Source organism: Chamaea fasciata, unplaced genomic scaffold, assembly GCF_029207755.1.
Source record: "Chamaea fasciata isolate MVZ Bird 193981 ecotype frontalis unplaced genomic scaffold, bChaFas1.0.hap1 SCAF_12, whole genome shotgun sequence".
Classification (NCBI taxonomy): domain Eukaryota; kingdom Metazoa; phylum Chordata; class Aves; order Passeriformes; family Sylviidae; genus Chamaea; species Chamaea fasciata.
This window is the reverse complement of record NW_027094097.1, coordinates 8813139-8836372: the sequence shown is the minus strand read 5'-3', so window position 1 is coordinate 8836372 and position 23234 is coordinate 8813139. Positions and strand designations below refer to the sequence as shown.

The following is a 23234-nucleotide window of genomic DNA, read 5'->3' as shown; positions in this document are numbered from 1 at the left end:
CAGGCTCCCAACCCTGTACTCAGAAACTCAGCATTTCTCCTCTTCTGTGACCCACATGTCTGATTTCCCACTTCAAAACAAAACCACTTCTAACAGTTTAGTTCTCAGGCTCTCATTATATCTGCAGGAAAAAGCTGCAGTCCTGTGCAGCTTCCTTCCTTCCCAGCAGCGCTTTTTCTCCAGTCTCTTTTCCAGCTCCTTTCAGAGCTTCAGCTGCCTTTTCCCTGCAGCATGATCAAAGAGGGTGGCTGTTGAATGACAGTTGGTTCTGTGCTTCTGTGCTTCTTTTCCTTCTTTTGAGCCTGCAGCAGTCTAGAGTGCAGCTCAAAAGGACTGTCTGTGCTTGTGTGTTCCATAATGCAGATCTCCCTGGGGCCTCGTAAGCCACCAACAAAGATTTTAGCCCTGCACTGACTGACCCATCAGGCAATGAAGGGTTTGCCTCAGGCTAGATGCTGATTCATGGTGATTTAAAGTTAGATTTCTTGTCATGCAGTAACATTTTTTCTCTTCCTTATAGGTATCCTCTGACAAATTACACATTTGGCACGAAGGAGCCGCTGTATGAGAAGGACAGTTCCGTGGCAGCTCGGTTTCAGCGCATGAGGGAAGAGTTTGACAAGATTGGCATGAGGCGGACAGTGGAAGGAGTTCTGATTGTGCATGAGCACAGGCTGCCCCATGTGCTGTTACTGCAGCTGGGTACAACTTTTTTCAAGCTGTAAGTGTCTGTTTCTTAAGTGTAACTTCAGTTTATTGTCACAGATCACAAAACATGCGGGCTAGAGGTTAAACTGTGGCCAACTGCTCAGTGTTTTGAATGGAATTCACGGCTTGTAAAGACTTAGTCTAGAAAGTAATTTTTGAATGTGTGGCGTTTTCATCTAAAGTGTGTTTGTTTGACTCTGCTTATGAGGGGGACTGACTGAGAATTTTAGTTACAGTGCATCACTACAGTAAAACCTTGTTTAAAACTCATTATCAGCAGTTGGTGTGTTGTACTTGCATTGTGTAAGCTGTTTTGCTTCAGTTGCTTATGCTATGCCCACAAAAATGGGTGAGTGGAGGTCAGGGAGTAACCCTCTGTAAATGCAGAATGATACCTGTTTACAAACTAGTGGCTGACCTGGGATAGCAAGAAAGGTAGGCATCTAAATTTGAGAAAATTGCTTCAGTTCATCTCATAGTTATCACAGCCAGAGTAAAGTTTTAGTGTTTGAATGTGGTTGTAGTGACGGTGGTGATTTTTTTAAACTAGATGGGCTTGATTTGTCTCATGTTACTCTATTAGTGATCTTGTTCTTATGTTTTAACATTTTATATTGTTCTCAATTTTGTGTGTGTGTTTTAAGTCTCATTTTACATCTAGATTTGTTTTTGACATCTTGATTTGAAGCGTTGTTGTGGACAAACTAGACAAGACTGAAATGATTTGCAAAATGCTATAATGATGAAAATGAGAAATCCTGCATCATTTCCCCACATGAGTTTTATTTTCTGCCTTCTGTATGCTTCAGTGAGTGCTGGTTCTGTGATAAGAACAAGTACAGGCAGTATTTACAGCTCTTCAGAGCCCTTCAGCTTCTGGTTGTTGTTCTCAAAACTTTACCCTTTAAGGGTCCCAGTTATTATCATGTGTATTGTTATGCTTTGTTCTGCTGAACTGGAAGTATTTTATGCAATGGTTATTTTTATAAGGGACATAAATAGTCAGTTTAGGTTTTGGTGAAAGTTGTCCTGCTATCTTCAAAATCTAGAATCTAGCAAAGCTAGATTTGGAACTTCTGACTTAAGAGCCATAAGTGAATTTGTCACTCCCTGCCTGGAAGCACACTGGAACTTGCCTGTGAAGATTGGTAAATGCAATAAAATAACTTTGGCTTTCACGACTGATTATTTTAACAGACCTGGTGGTGAACTGAATCCAGGAGAAGATGAAGTAGAAGGGCTTAAACGCTTAATGACAGAGGTCTGTTTTCTTTCATTATGTTGCTATAGCAGAATGTTGCATTATTTTAGAATTACCAGAATAAGCAAAAGCATTAGGGTAGTCTTCTTACCACTGTTGTTATTTTGTTGCTTTTGTGATGTTCTCAGGTAGTTAACAAATAAAGCAGTCAAGGTTTCATTTATCTGCATCATGAGCGTGGCTGACTCCTACCCGCTGCTCAAGTCCTGTGTTCATTTGCAGCTTTGCTTTCTGACTGGCTTCAGGCAAGTGAGTGTAGAGATGAGCAATAAAATATATTGTGGAGGACAACTGATGGGGACTTCCCTTTGAGATAGTCCTCCCAATTCACCATTTTCTCCACGTAGCTAAATTAATTCTGCTAGATAATGTAACAATGTATTTCATTCTTCCCATTTGTCTGATAGAACTCAGTCCAACTGAGTACAGCAGAGATTTTGAAAAGCTTTCTAGAGTGCCTTTGTCCTACCAGGTGAGGCTTTTACTAAAAAAATCTCACTTCATACAAAAATACTCTACAATTCTATTGAAAGCTGTCTCAGAGCAGTTACGAACTACATCAGACACATATTACAGCAAATCTTTGTGCTTCCAGTATGTGTTTACTAACAATTTCCTTGAGGCAGTTTGAGGTCTGATTGGTACTGGATTTTTTGATAGATACTGGGTCGTCAGGATGGTGTTCAGCAGGACTGGGTGATTGATGACTGCATTGGCAACTGGTGGAGACCAAACTTTGAACCTCCACAGGTGAGTACTCCCGTGGGCTTCCATCTTCTTTGGTCAAGTTCTGTTTGTACTTCTAAAAGCCTTCAACCTTACAGATGGGCTTCTTGAGTACCTGCTGCATGAGCAATTAGTTTTCCTGGGTTTAAATGTTTCATCTCCTTCTATGACTGAAGAGAAACTACAACCTTTTATTAATGGAAACTCCTGACTCCCTTCTCATACCTGTCCTGATGGATGAGAAACTACTGGATGTAGTAGCTTCCAATTCTATTCTGAGACAGATGCACCATTTAAATTCCTTTTGTAGCCACAATGCAGACTCTTGCACTGCTGCTTATGGAACAGATGCCCTGTGAATAAATTAGTCTCACTACCCTATTTCTAAGGGCTTTAATACTGAAAAATCTTGCTTAGTTTGCTTTTATGCATTTCTGGTTTATTGGGTTGTTTTAACTGCTTGTGAGTATTGGTGACACTTTAGAGCCTGTCAGTAGCTGTGACAGCAACAGCATTCCTTTCTTAAGTACTTTCTTATGAAAATGGTTTTCTTTATTTGGTGCCAAGGAAGAATATATGACACACTGAAAGCTTGTACAGGGCTCGATAATTGATAAAGTAAGCACTTAAGATTACACAATATTTTCAAAGCTCTGTACAACTGTTTTTTTACCATTTTTCTTCTAGTATCCATATATCCCAGCTCATATTACAAAACCAAAAGAACACAAAAAGCTTTTTTTGGTCCAGCTTCAAGAAAAGGGTGAGTGTTTGTTTGCATCAGCATTATATTTGTAACAATGTTTAAATGCTTGCATTTCACACAAGGAAAACCAAGTTGTGATTGTATGCTTCTAGTTGTTTGTAGTTGATCACTAACGTAGTTAAATGCTGGTATTTGCTTTGAAGGTAGGTGATCCTTTGAATATGAGCTCCTTGTAAATTTTCATTCTTGCTCCTGTGTCAGTCTGTGTACAGCATGTGAATCCCACATTTAACTAAAGAAATAAAGCTGCTTGAATGCTCCTTGTAGTGAACTTGTTTTGAGGCCTATGTGGGACAATGTTACCTTGGCTGAATGCGCTAGTTTTTCTGATTCATCAACTTGTATTTGTTTTTAGCTTTGTTTGCAGTCCCCAAAAATTACAAGCTGGTTGCTGCACCACTGTTCGAGCTCTATGACAATGCACCAGGATATGGACCCATTATTTCCAGCCTTCCTCAACTTTTGAGCAGGTGTGTTGTATTCGTATAGTGGGTCTTGGGAACATGTTTGCTGTGGGACACCAGAGCCAGGCAAGGTGCTACAGAAACCAACTTTAAAAGGTGGCATCTATCCCAAAGATTCTGCTTCAGATGAGCTGTGATGGACACTTTTGATGCTCTGATCACAACTGCCTAGCACCAAAGTCCTACCTAGCAGTTGTGGCTAAGGAAGATATGGAAGACAGTGAGGATGAGGCTCTGCACAGACTGAGAAACAGCTTCTTGTAGCTGTTGGGGACAGCTGGAGAGTTAAAGCCAGGACGTGAGTTTGAAGCACTGAATTAGGTGTGCATGTTATCACAGCTTTGTGCTGGTTAAATGTGGCTGGTTTTTCACACTCTCCAGTAGAGTTAATGAAGTGTAGCATCTTTATGACACAAATATCTATAGGGACAGCTGTCTTTTTTTATTTCTCTTGCAATGTATACATGCTTTGACTTTCTTACCTGGAAATGGCCTGTGGCTCGTCTCTCCAGAGCTCACTGGTCTCTTACTTAAGAGAATGTTCAGGCATGCCAGGAGTCCCACAGCCTGCCAGCTCTTCCTCAGGGAAGTGGTTCTGTCATGCATTGACTATGATGAAAAAGTATGTTAACAGAATGTTAGCACTGGTGTTGCCCATAATATTCTTGTTTCCTGCTGAGTATTTTTCTCTCTAGCCCAAATTTTGGCTTCCCCTCCTCTAAAGATAGCAGGTACTTCCTCTTGAGTACCAGCAAAACACTGTTACGCAGGTTGGGTAGTGGTGCAACAGATACATCCAAAGGCTGGACGTCTGGAAGTTGAAATGGATGCTTGCTTCCACAGTTATTTATGAAACTTAATAGGGAAAAATTCTCTCTTCAGTATGTCTGTATGCTCCCCTTGGAACGTGTAAGGTTGGCCTAGTAGCAGAAATGCTGCAAAAGAGTTGCTGATGGAGGAATGTAACTCTCACTGTGATTTATGTATCTATGAGCCTGTTGTAAGAGATGAAATGTTAATAATTAGTTCTTCTGCAACCATAAGAGACAGTTGTGCAATGCTAGTGTAGGATTGGCTGTTAAAAATATGCTCCCTGCTATACTGTAAAGTTGTCTTATTAAAAAATGCACTTTTGTCCTGTCAGGTGGAGGCTTATCCAGAGCAGAAACAAAACATTTGTTTTTCATTCAAAAATGCCCTCACTTGGTATAATCCTTTTAATTTTAGGTTCAACTTTATTTACAACTGAATTCCTATATACCTGAAGACTCCAGTAGAAGAAGCCGTCTCTGTGAGCACAGCTTTGAACTGTAGAGAAACGAATACGTGTGACACAAGGATTTTTTTAAGTCATTCTGTTCCTGAAGGCCACTAAACATTCTATGGTATGAGCAGAGAAGTGAATCTCAACTGTTTAGCTAGAGAGATGGCAATGGGCTACAAGTCCCTTTTCATTGTAATACTCACCGATTTTTTGTTTTGTACAACATTAAACAATATGGTTGAGGTTCTGTTTGTCTTGGGTTTGGTTTTCGTTGTTGGGGTGGTGGGTTTTTTTGGTGATTTTTTTTTGTTTTGTTTGTTTCTAGGTTTTTTCCCCTTTTATTTATTTGTTGTTTTATTTTTCCTTATTGTCTCCTACTTTTAGGTGCATATTTTAAACTTTATTACTTTTCTTCAGGAATACCAATCTTCTTGGGATGAGGAGGAGCTAAGCCAGTCAGGGCCCATTCAGATGCTGTGATCTCTATCCATGAGCAGGGAATATCCCTAGGATCAGGGAGAAATGAAATAGCATAAGTGGGTTCAATATCATTTTGAGTTTTAATTTACTTGGAGACCAGAACTGCTTTTTGAGGGAGAATGAGTACTTAAAGGCAAGTGTAGCCTTTACCGTTTTTACCAGAACTGATGTGTTTGTTCAGGGCTTGGAGGAGATGCAGCATGCATCTGCTCCTTCAGTGCCCCCTTAAGACAATAACAACCCCAAAAATTCTATTGGACTGGTCTGAGATGTCGTTAAAATAGGGAAAGTGAAGTTAATTTTATATATTTTTCCTTAGCTATGGGATAGAATTAGGGTCCTGCTGAAACACTTAGCCAATGCTACATGCAAGTGGTTCCATGTTATGCTGTCCTGTGCTGTCTCATCTTGCAAGGGATACCCACAGTTCTGCTTTTTCTCAACATTTCAGTCTTTTGTAGGCAGTAAATATCAATCTTTCTAATTCCGGGGTTTTTACGTGCTTGGCTAAACAAAGTCCAGTTGGATGTGACACTTCCCAATGCTTTTAGTCTTCCATAATTTTGCTTAATGAGTCTTTAAAAGATTTGTTTCAAAGTTCTGCCTCTGATCAGAAGATGCACTGTTGCTTGTGCACTGTCCTCTTTTATGGAGGCAGGGTTGGAGAGTGCCTGCTGCCAAGAGAACTGAATCTTGCCAAAGTGCTTGGCTCTGCTGCCATCTGCACTGGTAAGCAATGTACAGAACAATCCTGACAGCTTGGTGCTTTGGTCAAATTGAAGCTGTGCAGTATGGCAAATGTACTGCAAAATGCTGGGAAAGGTAGTGCACGGGCTGTTCACTCTGGTCCTATGGATGGAAGGTCCAGACAGATGGTGAGTAGAATGAATGGTTTCTTAGCTGCCAGCTGGGGGAAATAAAGATAGTAGGAGAGTGGAAAACAGAACCCTTTTTGCCCGTGGAAGTAAGGAAGAGCAGGTGGAAGTTTGGAAGCCAGGTGCTGCAAGAACAAGGAGCAGAGTGCAGCTTTTGAGCCCTGGCACTTAGAGCACCTCTCACCTTGCTTACCGCACGGTAGTTAGTGAGACTAATTCCTGTTCCAGGCTGCCTGTGGAAGGGCGCTGTTCCTGCAGTCTCTAGGCGCTCTTCTCTGCCACCCTGCCTGCAGGCTTTGGGGCTCCCGAGGGCCCCTGTACTCCCCCCGCGCGGCCCCGGCGGCGCGGCCGCTGTCCCGGGCGCGGGGGGGTGCGGGGCAGGGCCGGGCCGGTGGAAGCGCCGCCCCGGCCGTGACTCAGCGCGCGGGGTGACGGGCGGACGCGGCGCCCGGAGCGGGGGGTTCGGGCCCGGTCTCTTTCCTTTCTCCAGCGGGGGCGGCTCGCCCGGCCCCGGGGAGGGGCGGCGGGGCGGGCGTTGAGCCGGGGGAGCGCGGCGGGCCGGGGCCGGGCGGTGGAGACGGCTCCGCGATGCCGCTGCTGTTCCTGGAGCGCTTCCCCTGGCCCAGCCTCCGCACTTACACGGCGCTCAGCGCCCTGGCGCTGCTGGGCGCCGGCCTCAGCGCCTACCGCGCCCTCAGCCAGGCTCCCGGCGAGGCGGCGGGCACCGAGCCTCAGCGCTGCTCCGGCCCACGGGCCCTGGACGTCGCCTACTACCTGCTTTCCGACAGCCTCTGCGTCTGGGTGAGCCCGGGGCGGCGGAGGGGCCTGCGGGCCCGCGGCCTGCGGGGTTGGCATCGGGATCCGCCTCTGCCGCCACCTCCCCGCGGCCGGGGGGAGGCGGGCGGCGCCCGGGGGTTGTCTCGTTATTGTTGTTTGAAAACTGCTCGCGGAATAAAGAGGGGGCTCGGCTCGGTTTCCCCTGCCCGCCCCGGGCCGCCTCCGCAGCCCCTTCCCTTCCTGCCTGGCCGAGGCGGTGAGGCAGTGTTAGAGCCGAGCACCCCGAGAGTTCAGCCCGCGGCTTGTGCTTCTCTCCCTGAGCGCCCCCCGCTCGTCCTGCCCGCGGGTCTGGGAGAAGCTGTTGGGAGCGTTTGCCGCGGTCCCAGGCTCTTGCTGGGCTTAAGCTTCTCCAAGCATTGCCCGACCTGCTCTGCCAGAAATCTAAGTAAGGGGCTATCAGGTATTCGAGCTCAAGCCTTGCCTTTATTTATTTATTTAGTTATTTTTTAATAACACTGAAAATCTTGTAGGTAAGAGGAAACATTCTCACCATTTAAGGAAAAAAAAAGAAAATAATTTTCTGTATCTTTTTAAACCCAAACCTCATAATGGCTTACGAATTTTGGCTCACTGATTTGTAGTTGAAGTAAAGGCTCAGCAAGGGGATATTGGAAACCTTGCTGTGTTGTTGCTGTTGAACTTTTCATCTGTCTGTCACTCAGAGGTGACAGTAGTTGGACATTTGGTTCACAACATACTTGCTTGACTGAGGTGCTGATTTTTAATATTCCAAACACATTCATCCTGTTGAAACCTGGTCTTGGGGCCTTAAGAGTCCTGGACAAGTTTATTGTATGTCCTTTGGAAGTGACAGGGCGAGGCTTCATCATCCACCTTCTCGCCTTTTTAGCGTCCTGCTTAGGTCAAAAGTTAATTACAAGTGCCTTTGCCAAATGTGAGATAGCAGTTTTCCCCGGCCCATGTGTTCTGCTTCTTGCTACTTTGCTGTAAAAAAGTTTCCCAAGAAAGCCTCAAGCAGTGTTGTTACTGAAGCGGTGTGTGCTATTCAGCATGTTTTGAGGCAACCTCTGAATCCTCTTACTGTAACAACAGATTCAAACTGGATTTTTCTCATCTGCCATATGTTAAACAAAATGAGCATCTTGGTGATCTCTAAGTTTTGTCCCCATGTTCTTTTATGCAATTTGCTAATCTGTATGAAATAATTTATTGTGAAGAGGTAGAGCAGTTTGTTGGCTTTACTGCTGTATCAAACTGACTGTGTTAGTATTTCTAGAAAAAAAAAAAAAAGAGCAGCTAAGTGACTTATCAGATATTTCATGTGTCTTGGAAGAGGCCAGGCTTAAATTTCACCCAAAAAAAAGGCAACTAAGACTGTTCTGTGAACAATGGCAGGTTTTGTTAAGACTCGTTCATTCCCCTTCTCTCCCTTCTTCTAAATAGGGCAAAAGTATTTGTTGCTGACTGCTTTATTGCTTTCCAGGTACTAGTGAATACTGCCTGCTGTTTTCTGATGCTGGTTGCAAAGCTAATCCAGTGTATGGTGTTTGGTCCTCTTCGTGTCAGCGAGAGGCAGGTGAGACAGCAAACAAGGAAACTGTGAAACATGACAAATGGTGTGATTTTATATATGGGATTGCTGAAACTGCACAAGAAAAATAAATTTTACAATATATGTCTTACCATTTTATTAGGTAGTATACCCACAGCCATGAGCTTCTGGTTTATTTCTAAGGGAATTTTTTGCATTGTGTTTTCTAAGCCCACAGTCAACTTGAAAATCCTGTTTCTTTAATGGACTCTGTCAGATTTCTTACAAGTGCACCTCACTTCAAAATACTTGTAACATGTTCTTCTCTATCCTGCCTGCACCTGGCAGCATTTCTCCATTGCATTTTGTAGTTGTCAGCACTGGCAGTCTTGAGTTCCCTCTTCTTTTGTACCTTGACTGCTGGAAAAATGCTTTTCATCCTCATACACCGAGTGGATGGTTTATCAGCCTGCCGGTTTCAGAGGGAGTAGGCAAGAAAATCCCCAGAGAAAGGAGGTGAGCAGGACTGAAAACTGAGACTGTATAGTCCTGCTCTTGGCTATGTGGAATGTTTGTAAAAATTCAGCAAGAGAACCATGAAAGCCCAGTGTTTTTAAAAACAGGATCCTGCAGAAGATGAAAGCAGCAGCAGGATCTTGAATAGTATCTCTATTTTTTTTTTTTTTTAAGTAAGGCAAATGCATAGGTTGCTTGTGTAAATGCAGTAGCAATGGTTTGGAGTGTGTTTACATATTTATAAAAAAGTCTGTAAAAAGAGTTCTTTAGGAGGAATCAGGCCATGATGATTTTTGACATCCAGAACTGAGGCACACAAAGCCTCATTAGTAACTGTGGATCTCTCAAAGCCTATTGTACTTGTAATTCATACCTTGTAGAGGCCCTGAGTGGTGTGTTAAAACCAAGGCACTGTCAAACTGCAGTGGGCCAGATTTTCTTTCCAGTCCATGTTGACTGTAAGGTGTGGAATTTTAACTGGTGATGGTTTCCCTCTTAAAAACTGAAGTGAAAAGCAGTAGCAGTATGGATCCATTTGTGTTTGGACAGTGGGAGTTTGCCTCAATTGTCATGTAAAGGAAAGCTGCTTATTAATACTGGTGAGCTCAAAACAGCAGCCTCATTAAGGAATTCAGGGCCTGTCTTAACTAAACTCCTGGTGACTTCATCGTGTGCTTTAACAAAACATTTTGTTTCATAATTTTTTTTATCCCCTCCAAGCTGGCTTGCTGTCTGCTGCTTGAGAACATTATATTATTTCTTTCATACTTTGCATGTGTGGGAATGGTTTTATTTTCATTGCTCATCCATCTCATTCTCCACTGTAGGCATTGTGATTCTTAAGAACAGACTTTGTCATCTTTTCTTAATCATCCGTACTTCATGGCAGGTTTTTGGAAGCCAGGTGCTAGGCAGTTTGGGCATCTTGAAAAACTGGCAGCTCTTGTAGCAGAGAGGACTGTGTGTTTGCAGCCTGGTAGCTGAGTTGCTTGGGCATGAAGACTCAAACTGAGATCAGACTTGCTTTGTGTTGAGTACTGTTTTGGGAATGTAGCAGGAAACTGCGTTGAGTGCTGTGTAGCACAGTTATGCTGCCATGGTACCAGAAACTAGATAGACAGTAAGTTCTGCTAGTATTTTTAATACGTTTGTTACTTGAGTAAGGGTAACACTATTCAAGATGTGTGTGCAGCGGATTTCAGCTAATGTGTTGTTGCATTTCTACCTCCACCATGATTTTTATTTTCCTTTCCCTTTCTCTTTTCCCCTCCTTCTCTCCAGTGTGTGGATTGTCAGTGCTTTCACTGCAGTAACCAAGTCTCTTCCATTACAGCATCTCAAGGATAAATTCTGGAATTTCATTTTCTACAAGTTCATCTTCATTTTTGGTGTGCTGAATGTTCAGACAGTGGAAGAAGTAGTGATGTGGTGCCTCTGGTTCTCTGGACTTGTGTTTCTCCATCTGATGGTTCAGCTCTGCAAGGATCGCTTTGAATATGTAAGTTTTGATCAAGGGCTGTCTTTTGGGACCTGCAAATTCTCTTTCTGGTTCAGGCACTGGCTCAGATAAGATACAAACAGATCATTTAGACCTTTTCTGCACCCTGTGGTACTGAACACGTGCACTTCCCATTAGCTTCAGATACTTGCTTTAAAGTACAGTGTCAATCTTACTCCTTCAGTTTTCCCATGAGACAAATGGAGCTGAAGATACTTATTTTCTTTAATAAATTGCTCCTTATATGAGCCCTGTAATTACTATTACATAACTGCATGAGGTGGCTTCATAGATCTCCTTAGTAAAGGTATCTTATCAGAACATCCCTTAGATTGGTGCCCTTTAGGACTGGCCTATGGAACCTGTTTCTGCAGATTCCTGTGCTCAGGTTTCACACTCACTTAGATATACTGAATTTTGATTGCCAGTGTCTTTACAATATCCTGTTCAATTTTCTCTCTAAGCTACATGTCACTTTCTGTTAATACCAGGAATAAATTAGGTAGAGATGCAGAAATTGAAGGCTAGGCAAGGAAGAAGAAACTGCAATTTAAACAGTAAATCTTGGCCTTTAAACTGTAATGGGCCTGCATTTTTCTAGTCTGCTCTCCTGACATAGAAGTTTGACCTGAATTGAATCCATTAATTTCTTTTTGGTAGATCTGGGCTTTGCAGGTTTGTTGGTTTTTTGTAAAAATAATGTCCAGTAAGGCCTGTTAATTCACAGGTAGCTAAGCACTTAAATTTTAAACTGAATTGGCTAGGATTAGGAAAACTGAGACAGCAGTGAGCAAGGCAGACATCTGGTATTTTTAGTGTTGTTCAGAAAGCTTTGAATGAACAAAGGTCACATGGGAAGAAATCCTTATTATATTCCTTTTGCATTCAAAGCATGCGTAGTCATTTTTTGCTTGGACGAATGATACTTGTATGATTTGCCTTGTGAAGATGCAGCATATGGAGCTGAACCAGATAGAAAGAAGTAAGAAAGCACCCATTTAGAAACAAAACATGGGAATCAACTTGGTTAATTAGATCAGAGTAAAGCTTTCGGCAACTCCTTCTTTCCTTGTCCTGTTCCTTCTCATCCTGCCCTGGAAAAAAAGAGGATGGACCAACATCCCCTTGGCTTGCCTTTGATTTAGACAGACTAGGTATAGCCCTCTGTTAAGGTAGTTTAGAGATTTAGCACACTTTGCATGCTATTGAATGACAGAACTGTTTATCAGCAGAGTCTGTCCAACAGTCTCTAGCTGCAGCTTAAATGTTTTTTTAAGAAAAGAAAATGACAGTAGAAGAACTATGGGATAGAAGACCAAGCTGGACAAATTCAGATCAGCTCTTTGGTGAAAAATTGGCAAAATATTGCTCGAAGAGTATCTGTTAGGTTAGGTGTCTTTATAAAATGCTTTATAATAAAAATATCTTTATAATAAATATCTTTATAAAATGTCTTTATAATATTAATCCTAAGAAGATGCTGTGGATTTGGTGCAGTGTCTCTAGTTTTCTTGCACAGGTGATTTAAACAGCTCAAATAATCATAATAATTGTAAAAAAAAAAATTCTAACTGATTGTTAAAATGTGATTGTAAATGACAGTTACATGAATGAGGTTTTGGGATAGTGTGTGGATTTAGATTTATTCTTCGTAGTTTATTATATTGCATTGTGAAATTGGTCTTATGCTAAAAAGCAAAAGGTTTTCCTGAATTGTTTCCTGAATTGTTTGGTGAGGTAACAAGGGAAAGCAGGGTGGATGAAATACTCATTTAAACCCGTCATGTATTTATGTATTTGTGTTGCAGCTTTCCTTTTCTCCTACCACACCCATGAGCAGCCATGTCAGAGTGCTGGCCCTGCTCATAGCCATGCTTCTGTCCTGCTGTGGATTAGCAGTTGTCTGTGGAGTTGTTGGCTATACCCATGGCATGCACACATTGGCTTTCATGGCAGCAGAGGTGAGACTTTCTTTATATGTGTTGTGGTTTCTGCTTTGCCTTTGACCCCTCACTTGGGGGTATCCTGGTACTATGGATTTACTTTTAATTCCCATAAGAAGGAAACTTTGAAGACACAAACAAATCCTCCCCTGTTTTCCAGAAGTTGCCAGATTGGCATGCTTTCTCTCTTTAGCCTTTAACCCTGAAAAATATCTTAGTCTGAAGAAGAGAATGAGAGGATAGACCCGTAAGATGATGCTGAAATCAAATGACAGCTTATGAAAAAGTAATGATTGTGCTTCATGAGCATTGCAGGAAGGGTTGGTGAAACAGCGCTTGAGAGACGGAGAGTGTGTGTATGAAAGTGTAACGTGCACTTCAGCCTCTTTCTTTGAGGTTGTGTTTTCTGTTTCATTTCTCCCCAAAAGGAGTGAGACATCCTTTCCTTAAGGCATGCTCTTGGCATTTGCTTATGTTTGTGTATCGAGTTGTGTCTCAGTTGAGATTAGCAAAGCCTTTTTGTGCACTCCTGAACACTTTGCGCTGTGGACTAAACATGAGTATGTTTGTGGAGTGGACATCACTGTGTTTTTGATGTTGTGGTGGGTTGTTGCACTCTGCCTGAGGAAGTGATCCTCTGGAATCCGATCCAAGTATGTTGTGTTACCATATCATTAGTTTAGATAACAAATAACGTGCAATTTATTTTTCTTCTTCCTATCTTGAAATCATACTTGGAGTTAGAAAGCAGAAAGGAAAACAACTGATAGTAGGAGAATATGGTGCTTGTCACACCACAGTTTGGTCATTCAATACATCACTTTATTTTTCCATGAATATGAGAATATGCAAGACCAGATTTGTAATTAAACAGCGGAAGGGAATTGGAATATTTAACATTGTCTCTAAAAGGTGGGGTCTCATTGGTGCCATGTCTCTTATCTTGGCTTGGCAGAAGGATTATCAGCATTGCACCAGCTCGGGGTGGGTTAATCAGGGAGTGTTGTGGTGCCTGTGTTGCTCCTCAGCACTGTGCTGTGTGGTAGTGTGAGCGTTTGGGGTTGCAGGATGGGGCCCAGTTGTACATTTTAGTGAGAGCTGTTCTGTGTGCTAATTAAAAAAAGGAGTGGCTCAGTCAGTGTAAATGTGGGGTGTCCAGCCAAACCCTGGATCCCCTGCTGTGCTGCTGGTGGGCAGTGAGGAAATTTGTGGGGAATGCAGAAGGAAGGGTCTCTAGCATTGCTTGCAGCCACTGGTGTTTGAGGATATTCTTGAGCTGAGGGCTGCACAAACCCATTGGGTTTGATAGTCCCAGATGTACTGTGGAAAGTTGTCTGATCATTCATTGAGCTTGTTTGTGTGTCAGCCTCTGTAATATCCAAAGGCAACAAATTCCACTTTTATTTGGCTTTGTGTACATGAAAGAGCTCATTGAGTTGTTCTGAATCTTGTGTTTGATAATCACAGATGATTTGGGTTGGAAGAGATCTTAAAGATCATCTAGTTCCAACCCCCCTGCCATGGGCAGGGAGTAATGTCCTTAGCTATCATCAGATACATTTATGGTGAAAATAAGCAAAGAATTGTTCCCTGTTTAATCTTTTACATGGAATTTGTAAGTTTATCATCCTTTTGCCTGTTCCTTTGCTGCCTTGCCTTCTAAGCAAAAGAATTCTTGGCTGTTTAATTTTTTCTCATAGGAGATTGTATAATATCTTGCCATTTTTGAACATTTTAAATATTCCCTGTATGGATTGGGCAACCATGAGTAATTTTGTTGATTTTAATACTGAGCACTCATGTGAGTGGAATAAAATATTTAGGTTTCTTTCTCTACGGGTACTGGCAGTGACATCTCATAGCAGACTTCAAGCTCTTAGTAAAAAACAATAAATCTTTCAGACTGAAATGTTTTTCTGGTTACAGCTTGTGTGATGCTCCTTGGGAGGGACCCTGCCAAGTGTATTCCATTAGTGTGAATGAATTACATTAAGTTACATTAAGCTATTAATAATCTCACTTCTGCAAACATTGATTTAGCTCAGGGTTTTCAGTAAAGCAATATAGATGTTTTTCTTGTGTTTTAGGTAACTTCTCCTTGTTCTCTGTTGCTTTGTCAGCTTTTTTTTTTTTTTTTTGCTGCAGAGGGTGGATGTGAAATGTGCAAATGCCCAGAGAAAGTTGAGTAGGGATTTGTCTGTATTTTTGAGTAAACATTAATCTTTTTTGCCTTAATATATGGTGTTCAAGAATTACAGTATAGCAAGCAGTCTGTCTATCTTTGCATGTTTTCGTTTTAAAGCCAGCTAGTAAACAGTTGGCAGATATGTTGGGTGAAATATACATCAAAGCACTTTAAGAATGCTTTTTACAGATGGAAAAAATATTCAAACTAACCAGCTTATTGCTACTTTGGGAAGTTAGTGGTTTTGATAATTCTTCTGTCCTGTTTGTAGTACTTACGCTGAAGGCATGCCATCAGACCAGTTTCACAGAAGTGGTTTCAGTTACTCATTGTAAATCCCCTGCACCTCAGTGTCACTTGGCCCCTGCTAACTACAGGGTGGTGTGGGCAGTCTCTGGGGGAAGCATGTCTGGTGTTTTTCACTGTGAGGAGAGAATGAGGAGATGGAGCACTGTGGGCCACTGTCAGGTGATGGGGCCACTGTCTCTTAGATGATAAGAACCCATGGAAATGTAGTTACCTTTTTGGTGACTTGTCTTTAGACTTCTGATCTTACACTTTCTGATATACTCAGGTTTTTTTTGTCTGTACTTAGCCTAGAACCATGAGTATGATTAAAGAGAGAAGTTCTTTTAGCAGCATTTACATCTCAGCGAAGGGGGGGGTTATGTGAAATTATCTTCCTCAAATTTCTGTCATTATTCAGTCCTTCCAGTTTTTTTTTTTTTTTAAGAAGTGGGATGAGGAGAGGTACTTGGTGGGATTGTGGTCTTAACACTTGCTCAGTGATAATAATTGAAAAAGGCAATGCATCCTGTGTAGTTGGGAAAAAATGGCACTTGGCAGCAGTAACACTAGTGGCTGCTTTAAAAGTATTGTGTCTTTGGGAACAGTTTCTTCCATATTTATTTATAAGCTTCATGGTTGTCTCAGGTATACTGTGCACACAGTCACCTGTAGTGACTGACCGTTGGTTCACAGGAACTTGTTAAACTGCAGTAAATGCATTTTGTGTTTTAGCCCTTGAGCTCCTGTATCTGAACCACTGTCCCTGCCAGAATGTTGTTAACATGTATGGGTTTTTTTCTTTCTCTTTTGCAGTCTCTGCTGGTGACAGTCAGAACTGCTCATGTGATTTTACGGTAAGTAGCTTGTATTTTACAGGGCGGTGTTCAGGATGGTGGTGCATATAGCATGTTGGTGTGTGTATGTAATGAGGTGCAGGTAATTACCTCTTTGAATTGCAAATGCATATTTGGAGATTGAGAGCAGCTCTGAGGAGAGACTTGGGGGTGTTGGTGGATGAGAAGCTTGACATGGCCCAGTAATGTGTGCTTGCAGCCCACAAAGCTCAACCATATCCTGGTCTGCATACCCACAGTGTGGGAAGCAGGTCCAGGGCGGGGAATTCTGCCCTGCTCTGTTCTGCTGAGACTCCACCTGGAGTGCTGCATCCTACTCTGAGGCCTCCAACATGAGAAGGATGTGGGGCTGCTGGAGTGACTCTAGACGAGTCCTTAGAGATTTTCAGAGGAAGGGAGCACCTGCCATGGAGACAAGCTGAGACAGCTGGACTTTTTCAGCCTGGAGAAGAGAAGGCTCTAGTGAAGCTTTGGAACTCCTTCCAGTGCCTGAAGGGACACCAAGAGAGCTGGAGAGAGACTTTGGACAAGGGCATGGTGTGAGGGAGTGACTTCAAACTGACAGAAGACAGGGTTAGATTAGATACTAGGGAAAAAAAAACCTTCCCTGTGAGATTGGTGAGTCGCTGTCACAGTGAGTGGTTGCCCAGAGAAGCTGTGGATGCCCCATCCTGGAAGTGGTCACAGCCTCATTGCATGAGGCAGCCAAAGGGACTGGAAAGAGATGATCTTCAAGATTCCTCCCACACCATTGCAGGATTCTATGAGATGGGCAAAGGTGGTTAGCTTTAGCACTGTGCTTTTTTTAGCACAAGTTCTGCAATTGACTTTATTTTGTTTTATTTGAGTTATGTGTGTGTCTTATGCTGGAGCCTTTATTTGAATAAAAGATTGTGCTGGTGTTTAAGTAGTTACAGGAACATTTATTTTAAAGCCAGCTAGTAAACAGTTGGCAGATAGGTTGGATAGTACAAAGGATTAAATATGTATAGAAGCATTTTCAGAATGATTTTTACAGATGGAAATGCATTTTAGGAGTGCTTTTTACACATGGGGGTTGAAATGCATGGATAGCTTCAGTGGGTGGAGATAGCTTGAGGCATGGATTAAAGTGGATGGGTGCTGCTGGATGAGGGTTGATAGATGCTTAATGTCATTCTCCAGGATTTGTTTTAAGGCCTTGGTCTCTTGAAGTTTGCTTTGAAAAAGTCACATGCATGTGTACCTGTAACACACCTGTGTGTAACACAGGAGCCTCTTTGTGCAGGTCACTGTCAGCATTTCAGGTCTGACACTGAGCTGTAATGACTCACCTAAGAAACACCTCACGTGCTGAAAAATGTGCTTCTGTAGTTACTATAATGCTAAGATTGACATTCAGTACATGAAGTAGTTTTTAGCAAATGCTGCATCTTTTCTATCAGCTGGCAGCGTCTGTGGTGCCAGTGTGGGCTAAGCATTGACTGCTTTTTGTTTTTTTTAAATGTTGCTGTTTAAAAGCAGTAACATTAAAAGGAGTTCCCCTCCAGTGAGCACAGACTGTGGGCACAGGGCCTTGAAAGCGCAAAGAATCCATATCCGGAAGTTTTTTGAAAAATGGACAAAATATTTTGAATATAGAGATGTATTTAACCAAAAAAAAAAAAAAAAAAAAAGAAACGAATAATGTTAATTTCCTCACTCTTGCAGATATGTAGTTCATCTCTGGGATCTCAACCATGAAGGAACGTGGGAGGGCAAAGGCACTTATGTCTACTACACAGATTTTGTCATGGAGCTAACTTTGCTTTCCCTGGACTTGATGCATCATATTCATATGCTGGTATGAAATACTGGACATAATTTTGAACAAATAGACTGGCATTAAAATAAAGGATATTGGGTATACATTTTTTTTTTACTTTGTTTATTTTAGAAACCAGGTATTACAGAGAAGTTACTTAAATAGAGATGAAGTAGGGTGATTCTGGCATTCTTTCCTCCAATGAAGTTGAAGTAATGACAAGTAACTTTGTTAAGGAGTATTAACTACTGCGTGTAATTATCTGTTTAGTAGGTTTAGCTTTTTTTACTGAGTAATATCAGACTGAATTATTTTCATTGGCAGCAGGGGATGCTAAGCTGGACAGGACTGAGTTCAGTTCATCCTCATTATAAATGCTGTGCTGCCAAAGTTGTGTGTGAAGAGGTAATTAATGGTAGTACCTCTGAACACACGTGGTTGGTCTGAATGGACCCAACAAAAGAGAAATTCTTCAGGGCTGGTTTCTCAATTTCTTTGTCTCTTAAGACCTGATGCAGCTTCTTGTTTCTCATGGTGCTTGTTTCTAATCACTGCTCTGTTTTTTTTCCCAAGCTGTTTGGCAATATCTGGTTGTCAATGGCGAGCCTGGTGATTTTCATGCAGCTGCGCTACCTGTTCCACGAGGTGCAGCGGCGAATTCGGCGGCACAAGAACTACCTGCGTGTGGTTGGAAACATGGAAGCCAGGTGAGCCCCTTTACTTGCTCTGCAATCTTGATGTAGATCTGGTAGAGAGGATCCTGAGAAAGAAGTTGGGATTCTTTTATGTTCCTTTGATACACAGTGGCATGGCATAAGCCAGACAGATGCAGTGTTGCAAACCTGATCCTTTAGTCTCTACACTAGAGTATGTTTTTATCCATTTTATTTGTTAGTGGGGAGACTCTGGTTTTTACAGATATGCAGGATTGACTTGTATAATGGCAGTATTACTGGTAATGTATAAAGTGGCAAAAAGTGGATTCACCTCTGCAGTATTTCTTCTTCTCTATTCTTTTGCATACTACCTTAGTGGTGTGACAGAAGCTCTGAAGAGCTCTGCCTGTTTTAGCTGTCAAATACTGGCTTTGGCTGTGCTAGAAATCAATGCTCTTAATTTCATTAGGCCATACTATTCCCTTACTGACTGAAATGAAATTAAAATATTAATTAAAGCCTGCATAGCTTTACCTTTGTGTTTACTAAACCTGAGACTCTACCTAAAAGTGGAGCTGAGAGCACCTTGGCAGTACTTCAGTCCATTCCCTTTTAGTGAGGTAATATGGAGAAATTGGGAGGCCTACTAAAACCTAGTATTACACCAGATACTACTGCATTTCTGATCCAAAGTTTTCAAAATTCAGCTATGTTCTTAAAAATTTCAAGAGCCACAGGGAGAGCTTTACTCTTTCTGTACTGTTCTCTCACTGCACTGTTTTAATTTTGCGCCTTTGTGCATTTGATTAATTCTGATTCCTGCTGCTGTAGTCCAGGTGGAGAAGGCTGGCTTGTCTAGAAATTCCTGAGGCTTTTTAAATGAGAATTCATTTAACAGCTGTGATATCACGTTAAGAGCTGCATAATAAAGTTCATCCAAAATCCATTGTTTCTTTCCAGTAAGATGCAGCCACTGAACCCCTTTGAGCTGCTCACAAAGCTGTTTGAGTTGCATGTGTCACAGACTTCACATCTGAACGACTTGATGTGTTTTGGTCATTCTGACTGTGCTGGAAGAGCCACATTCTAACTTACTTCTAAAGCTGCCATTGGCAGCTGCCTTTATGTGCTTGTTCTTCAGGTATATTCCACACCAGCAGTGCTGTGAAATGTTACAATGCTCATTTCTATATTGTTGTGTTTGGATACTATGTAGTAACTGCTTACATGGCACTGTAGCTTAAAAACAAAGGGAGAAAAGTCAAGACAAATGGGAATGGCTAAATCTGTGGCCCAGATTAGTCACCATAAATGCTTATGATCCCAAAGAGACAACTTAATGGGTACAGCTATTAAAACTCATTTAGAAAAATGACATAAACCAAATCTATACACATTATAATTTAAGGATCTTAACAAAATGATCATATAATTGTCTGTTGGAAGGTACTAAGTCAAAGCTTTTTGCACTTAGGATGCATGAAGAGATGTGCAAAGAAAGTGCCTGCGAAAGGCATCAGAGGGATGTGTATGTGTCTGTTCCTTTGCAGTGCAGCCTGAAAAATAGCAAATCAAAAAAATAACAGATCTGTTGGCATAGCTCTCTTAATGAAAAGTTAACGTGGAGGGTAAGGCTTTCTCAGTGCTGGATTCTCTAGAGAGGAGGCCATGCTGAGCTTGTGTAGTCATTCCTTTTGTCTCTTCCCATTTCTTCTTCGTAGGTTTGCAGTTGCAACACCAGAGGAGCTGGCAGTGAACAATGATGACTGTGCCATTTGCTGGGACTCCATGCAATCCGCACGTAAACTCCCTTGTGGCCACCTTTTCCACAAGTATGTGTCCAGGCTGGAGAGGGTGCACCCAGCTGAGAAGGGAAGGGATAGGTGGGCATGGCTGAAATTTACAGTGGGATGGCAAGTAACAAACTACTAGCAGAGCTGTTGGGTGCTTGCTGCCTGGGTTATCTTGGTTTGCTTCTGATAACAAAGTACAAGTCATTTTCACTCCAGTCATTTTCATGTTTGAGTTGTTCCACCTGGCGCACTTCTTTTCCCCCAAACTAAGAGTGTGCGCCTTGTCAGCTAGTGGGTAACTAGTGTTGAGTTTCTCAAACAAAGGTTGGTAGATTAGTTGTGTGGAGGTTATGTTGATTTTCAGGTGAAGTAGAACAATTGGAGCTGCATCCTTAAATACTTTCCAGATACCAGCTTTAAGGAGAAAACAGGGACTATTTTTATACAGTGCATCCTCACATGGTGGTGAATCCCCCAGGACAGCTGTGGAGGCCAGGTCTGAATCTGTGGTTTCAAGGGGCAAGAAGTCCATCGGGGCTGCAAAAGAGGTTAACCAAATCAACAAAAAATGGTCCCTAAGCAGCTGGTAGTTAGAATTGGGAGACTTCTGGCCAAAGAGCCTCTTTTTCCACTGCTTCTTACACTCATTCAGTAGTGAACAGTAGCAGATGCTTGTGGACATAGTGTGCTGTGCTGGATGTGATTTTCCTTGGATCCTTTGTAGCAGTGTTTACACACCCATGCCTGTGCTTAAATATGAAATGAGAAACAGGGATCGAAGCAGGCGTTTCTGGAGGGCCATGTGATGAATATGCAGGTCAGTTAAATTGTCCCTGTGGTGTTACTTTCTGTAAATAGCTTTTTGCTTTTCTGGTAACTGTCAAACCAGAGGTTGTAATCTGTGTGCTAATTTGTTGTCATTTATGACAAACCTTGCCATAAATATTTATCTGTGTTCCAAGAAGTCTCTAATGAGATAATATGCCTCCATAGCAGAAACTCCTTTTCCAGTGCTATTGAATCGTGTGAATATTTAATCACCTGCTGAGCACTTGAGAAGCCCAGGGTCTTCTCTTCAGAAAGACATTTTCTCTGTATTTAAAAGGATCCTTTTGTTGTTTTTTTTGGTTTTTTTTTTGAAGCAGGTACAGTTCTGAAGCAAGTTACGCTCCTTGGTGCTTTGGAGAGGGAACATGTTACAGTGGATGGCTTGCATATAAAACCAGATGTAACTAATAACCCTATTTACAACCTAAGAGTGGTTTCTCTCCTCATAAAAGCCTCGTGATCTTGTCAACAGGCTGAACACTGTGTCCATTCTCAGTTATGTGGGATTTTTTTTCCCCATCAGTTACTTGGGAGTGGCAGAGAAGGTAGCAGGGAAGATTCGCATTGCTGAGATCAACCTTGTTCCCAAATATTAAAAAGAATTAAATGGGAAAAGGTGTTTGAAGTGTTTAGGCATGTTGAAACTCTCTTTACCTTCTAGGGAGCAGGCAATTTCCAGAGTTGTTGCTCTGAAAGGTTGCCAGCCTTGACCTGCTGTTTGCCCTCCTCCTCCTGAGGTGCTGTGAGTGACCAAGCCCTTCTGCCTGTGTGGTACACGATGGGTGTGACCACAGCTGGCTTTTTGGGTCTGGTGCTGATGCAGCTGGCACGGGGTTCTGCCCATTCCAGCATCTTGGCTGTTGAACTGTTGGGGAGCAGCAGTGTGGTGGCAGCTCGGGAAACTCCAGGTGTTTCCCAAGTAACTGTTGGAGTACAGCTGTAGAAGAGGTTTGAGTTTACTGTGGGCAGGGTGGTTTTCCTGTGGTCAGGGAGGTGATGTTGGACAGCACTGCTGGTGCCAGCGTGCTGGTTGTGCTGGTGACCAGGGTGGTGGAAGGTGGCAGATTTTTACTGTGGTGCTTTGGTTGTTTTTGGGAAACCCATCACTGTGTATCTGTCTGTTGCAATATGATGGAAAGAACTTTGGCAAAGTTTCAACAGCTGGACAGAATGTTTGTATCCTTGACTTCACTATAGTCCTGCAATTACAGCTTGTCCCTTGCTCTGTCAACCCAAACCTGTGGTGTGTACCTTCATTGTGTTTACAAGTACACAATTTTGGGGACAGGTTTATTTGATCTTTTGGTATGTCTACCTTTCTAAAGTGTTTTGAGAACTTCTGGAAAAAACCCACCCTGCAAATATGAAGTATGTGTTATAATATTCAGAAGTGTTCAGCCCTGTGAAATTCAGTTATTCCACACTGAAAATTAGGTTTAACTTGAACAAATATTGCAATTGGGTCATATCAGCATGAATCAAAAAAACATGCACTGCTTTGAGTGTTTCAACCTGCATTTCAAACACTTCCACTTTCTGCAGGACAGAAAATTTCAGAATTAAGGAAGGATTGTAATGGCACAGAATTGTCAGCATTAATAAATCTGTTTAGAGAGTTCGTGGAATGGTACTGACTTTTGTGGTTTGGGTATTGGTATTTTGAAAAGCTATTTGAAAACACTGGAGATGCCATTGCCTCATCACAGGCAGAACTGCTGTGAAAATGTGTCAGGATACATTAACTATGCGTCCAGTTGGTTTTTGCCTTTTTTCACTTGGGAATGGTGAGAGAAAAGAACTGGTTTCTTTTCCCTTCCAGGCAAAACCTGCTTATTCTGAGCTAGAAGGACAGCAAGTTTGGAGAGTGTTTTAAGCTTGTGATAAATCTGCATGCATGTTTATAAAAAGTGAACACTTGAGTATTTTCAGCTGAAAGAAATAAGAAACCTATGCCAGAGTCATCAGGAGCTCATTAAGGGTATCTCTGAGCAGTCCATGTGTTGATGTTGTGTACAGA

General features: G+C 42.1%; 1 protein-coding gene across 1 annotated transcript in view; it reads left to right on the top strand.

Annotated features, from left to right (window-relative positions):
- The first annotated feature begins 6982 nt into the window (after positions 1–6982).
- AMFR (autocrine motility factor receptor) overlaps positions 6983–23234 on the top strand; it is a 28655-nt gene continuing 12403 nt past the window's right edge. The window contains exons 1-8 of the mRNA XM_066194391.1: positions 6983–7345; positions 8826–8918; positions 10723–10887; positions 12696–12848; positions 16117–16157; positions 17847–17979; positions 18514–18647; positions 20318–20428. Of these exons, the coding sequence (XP_066050488.1) occupies positions 7133–7345; positions 8826–8918; positions 10723–10887; positions 12696–12848; positions 16117–16157; positions 17847–17979; positions 18514–18647; positions 20318–20428 (1043 nt within the window). The 5' untranslated portion in view covers positions 6983–7132. The remainder of the gene's footprint in view (positions 7346–8825; positions 8919–10722; positions 10888–12695; positions 12849–16116; positions 16158–17846; positions 17980–18513; positions 18648–20317; positions 20429–23234) is intronic.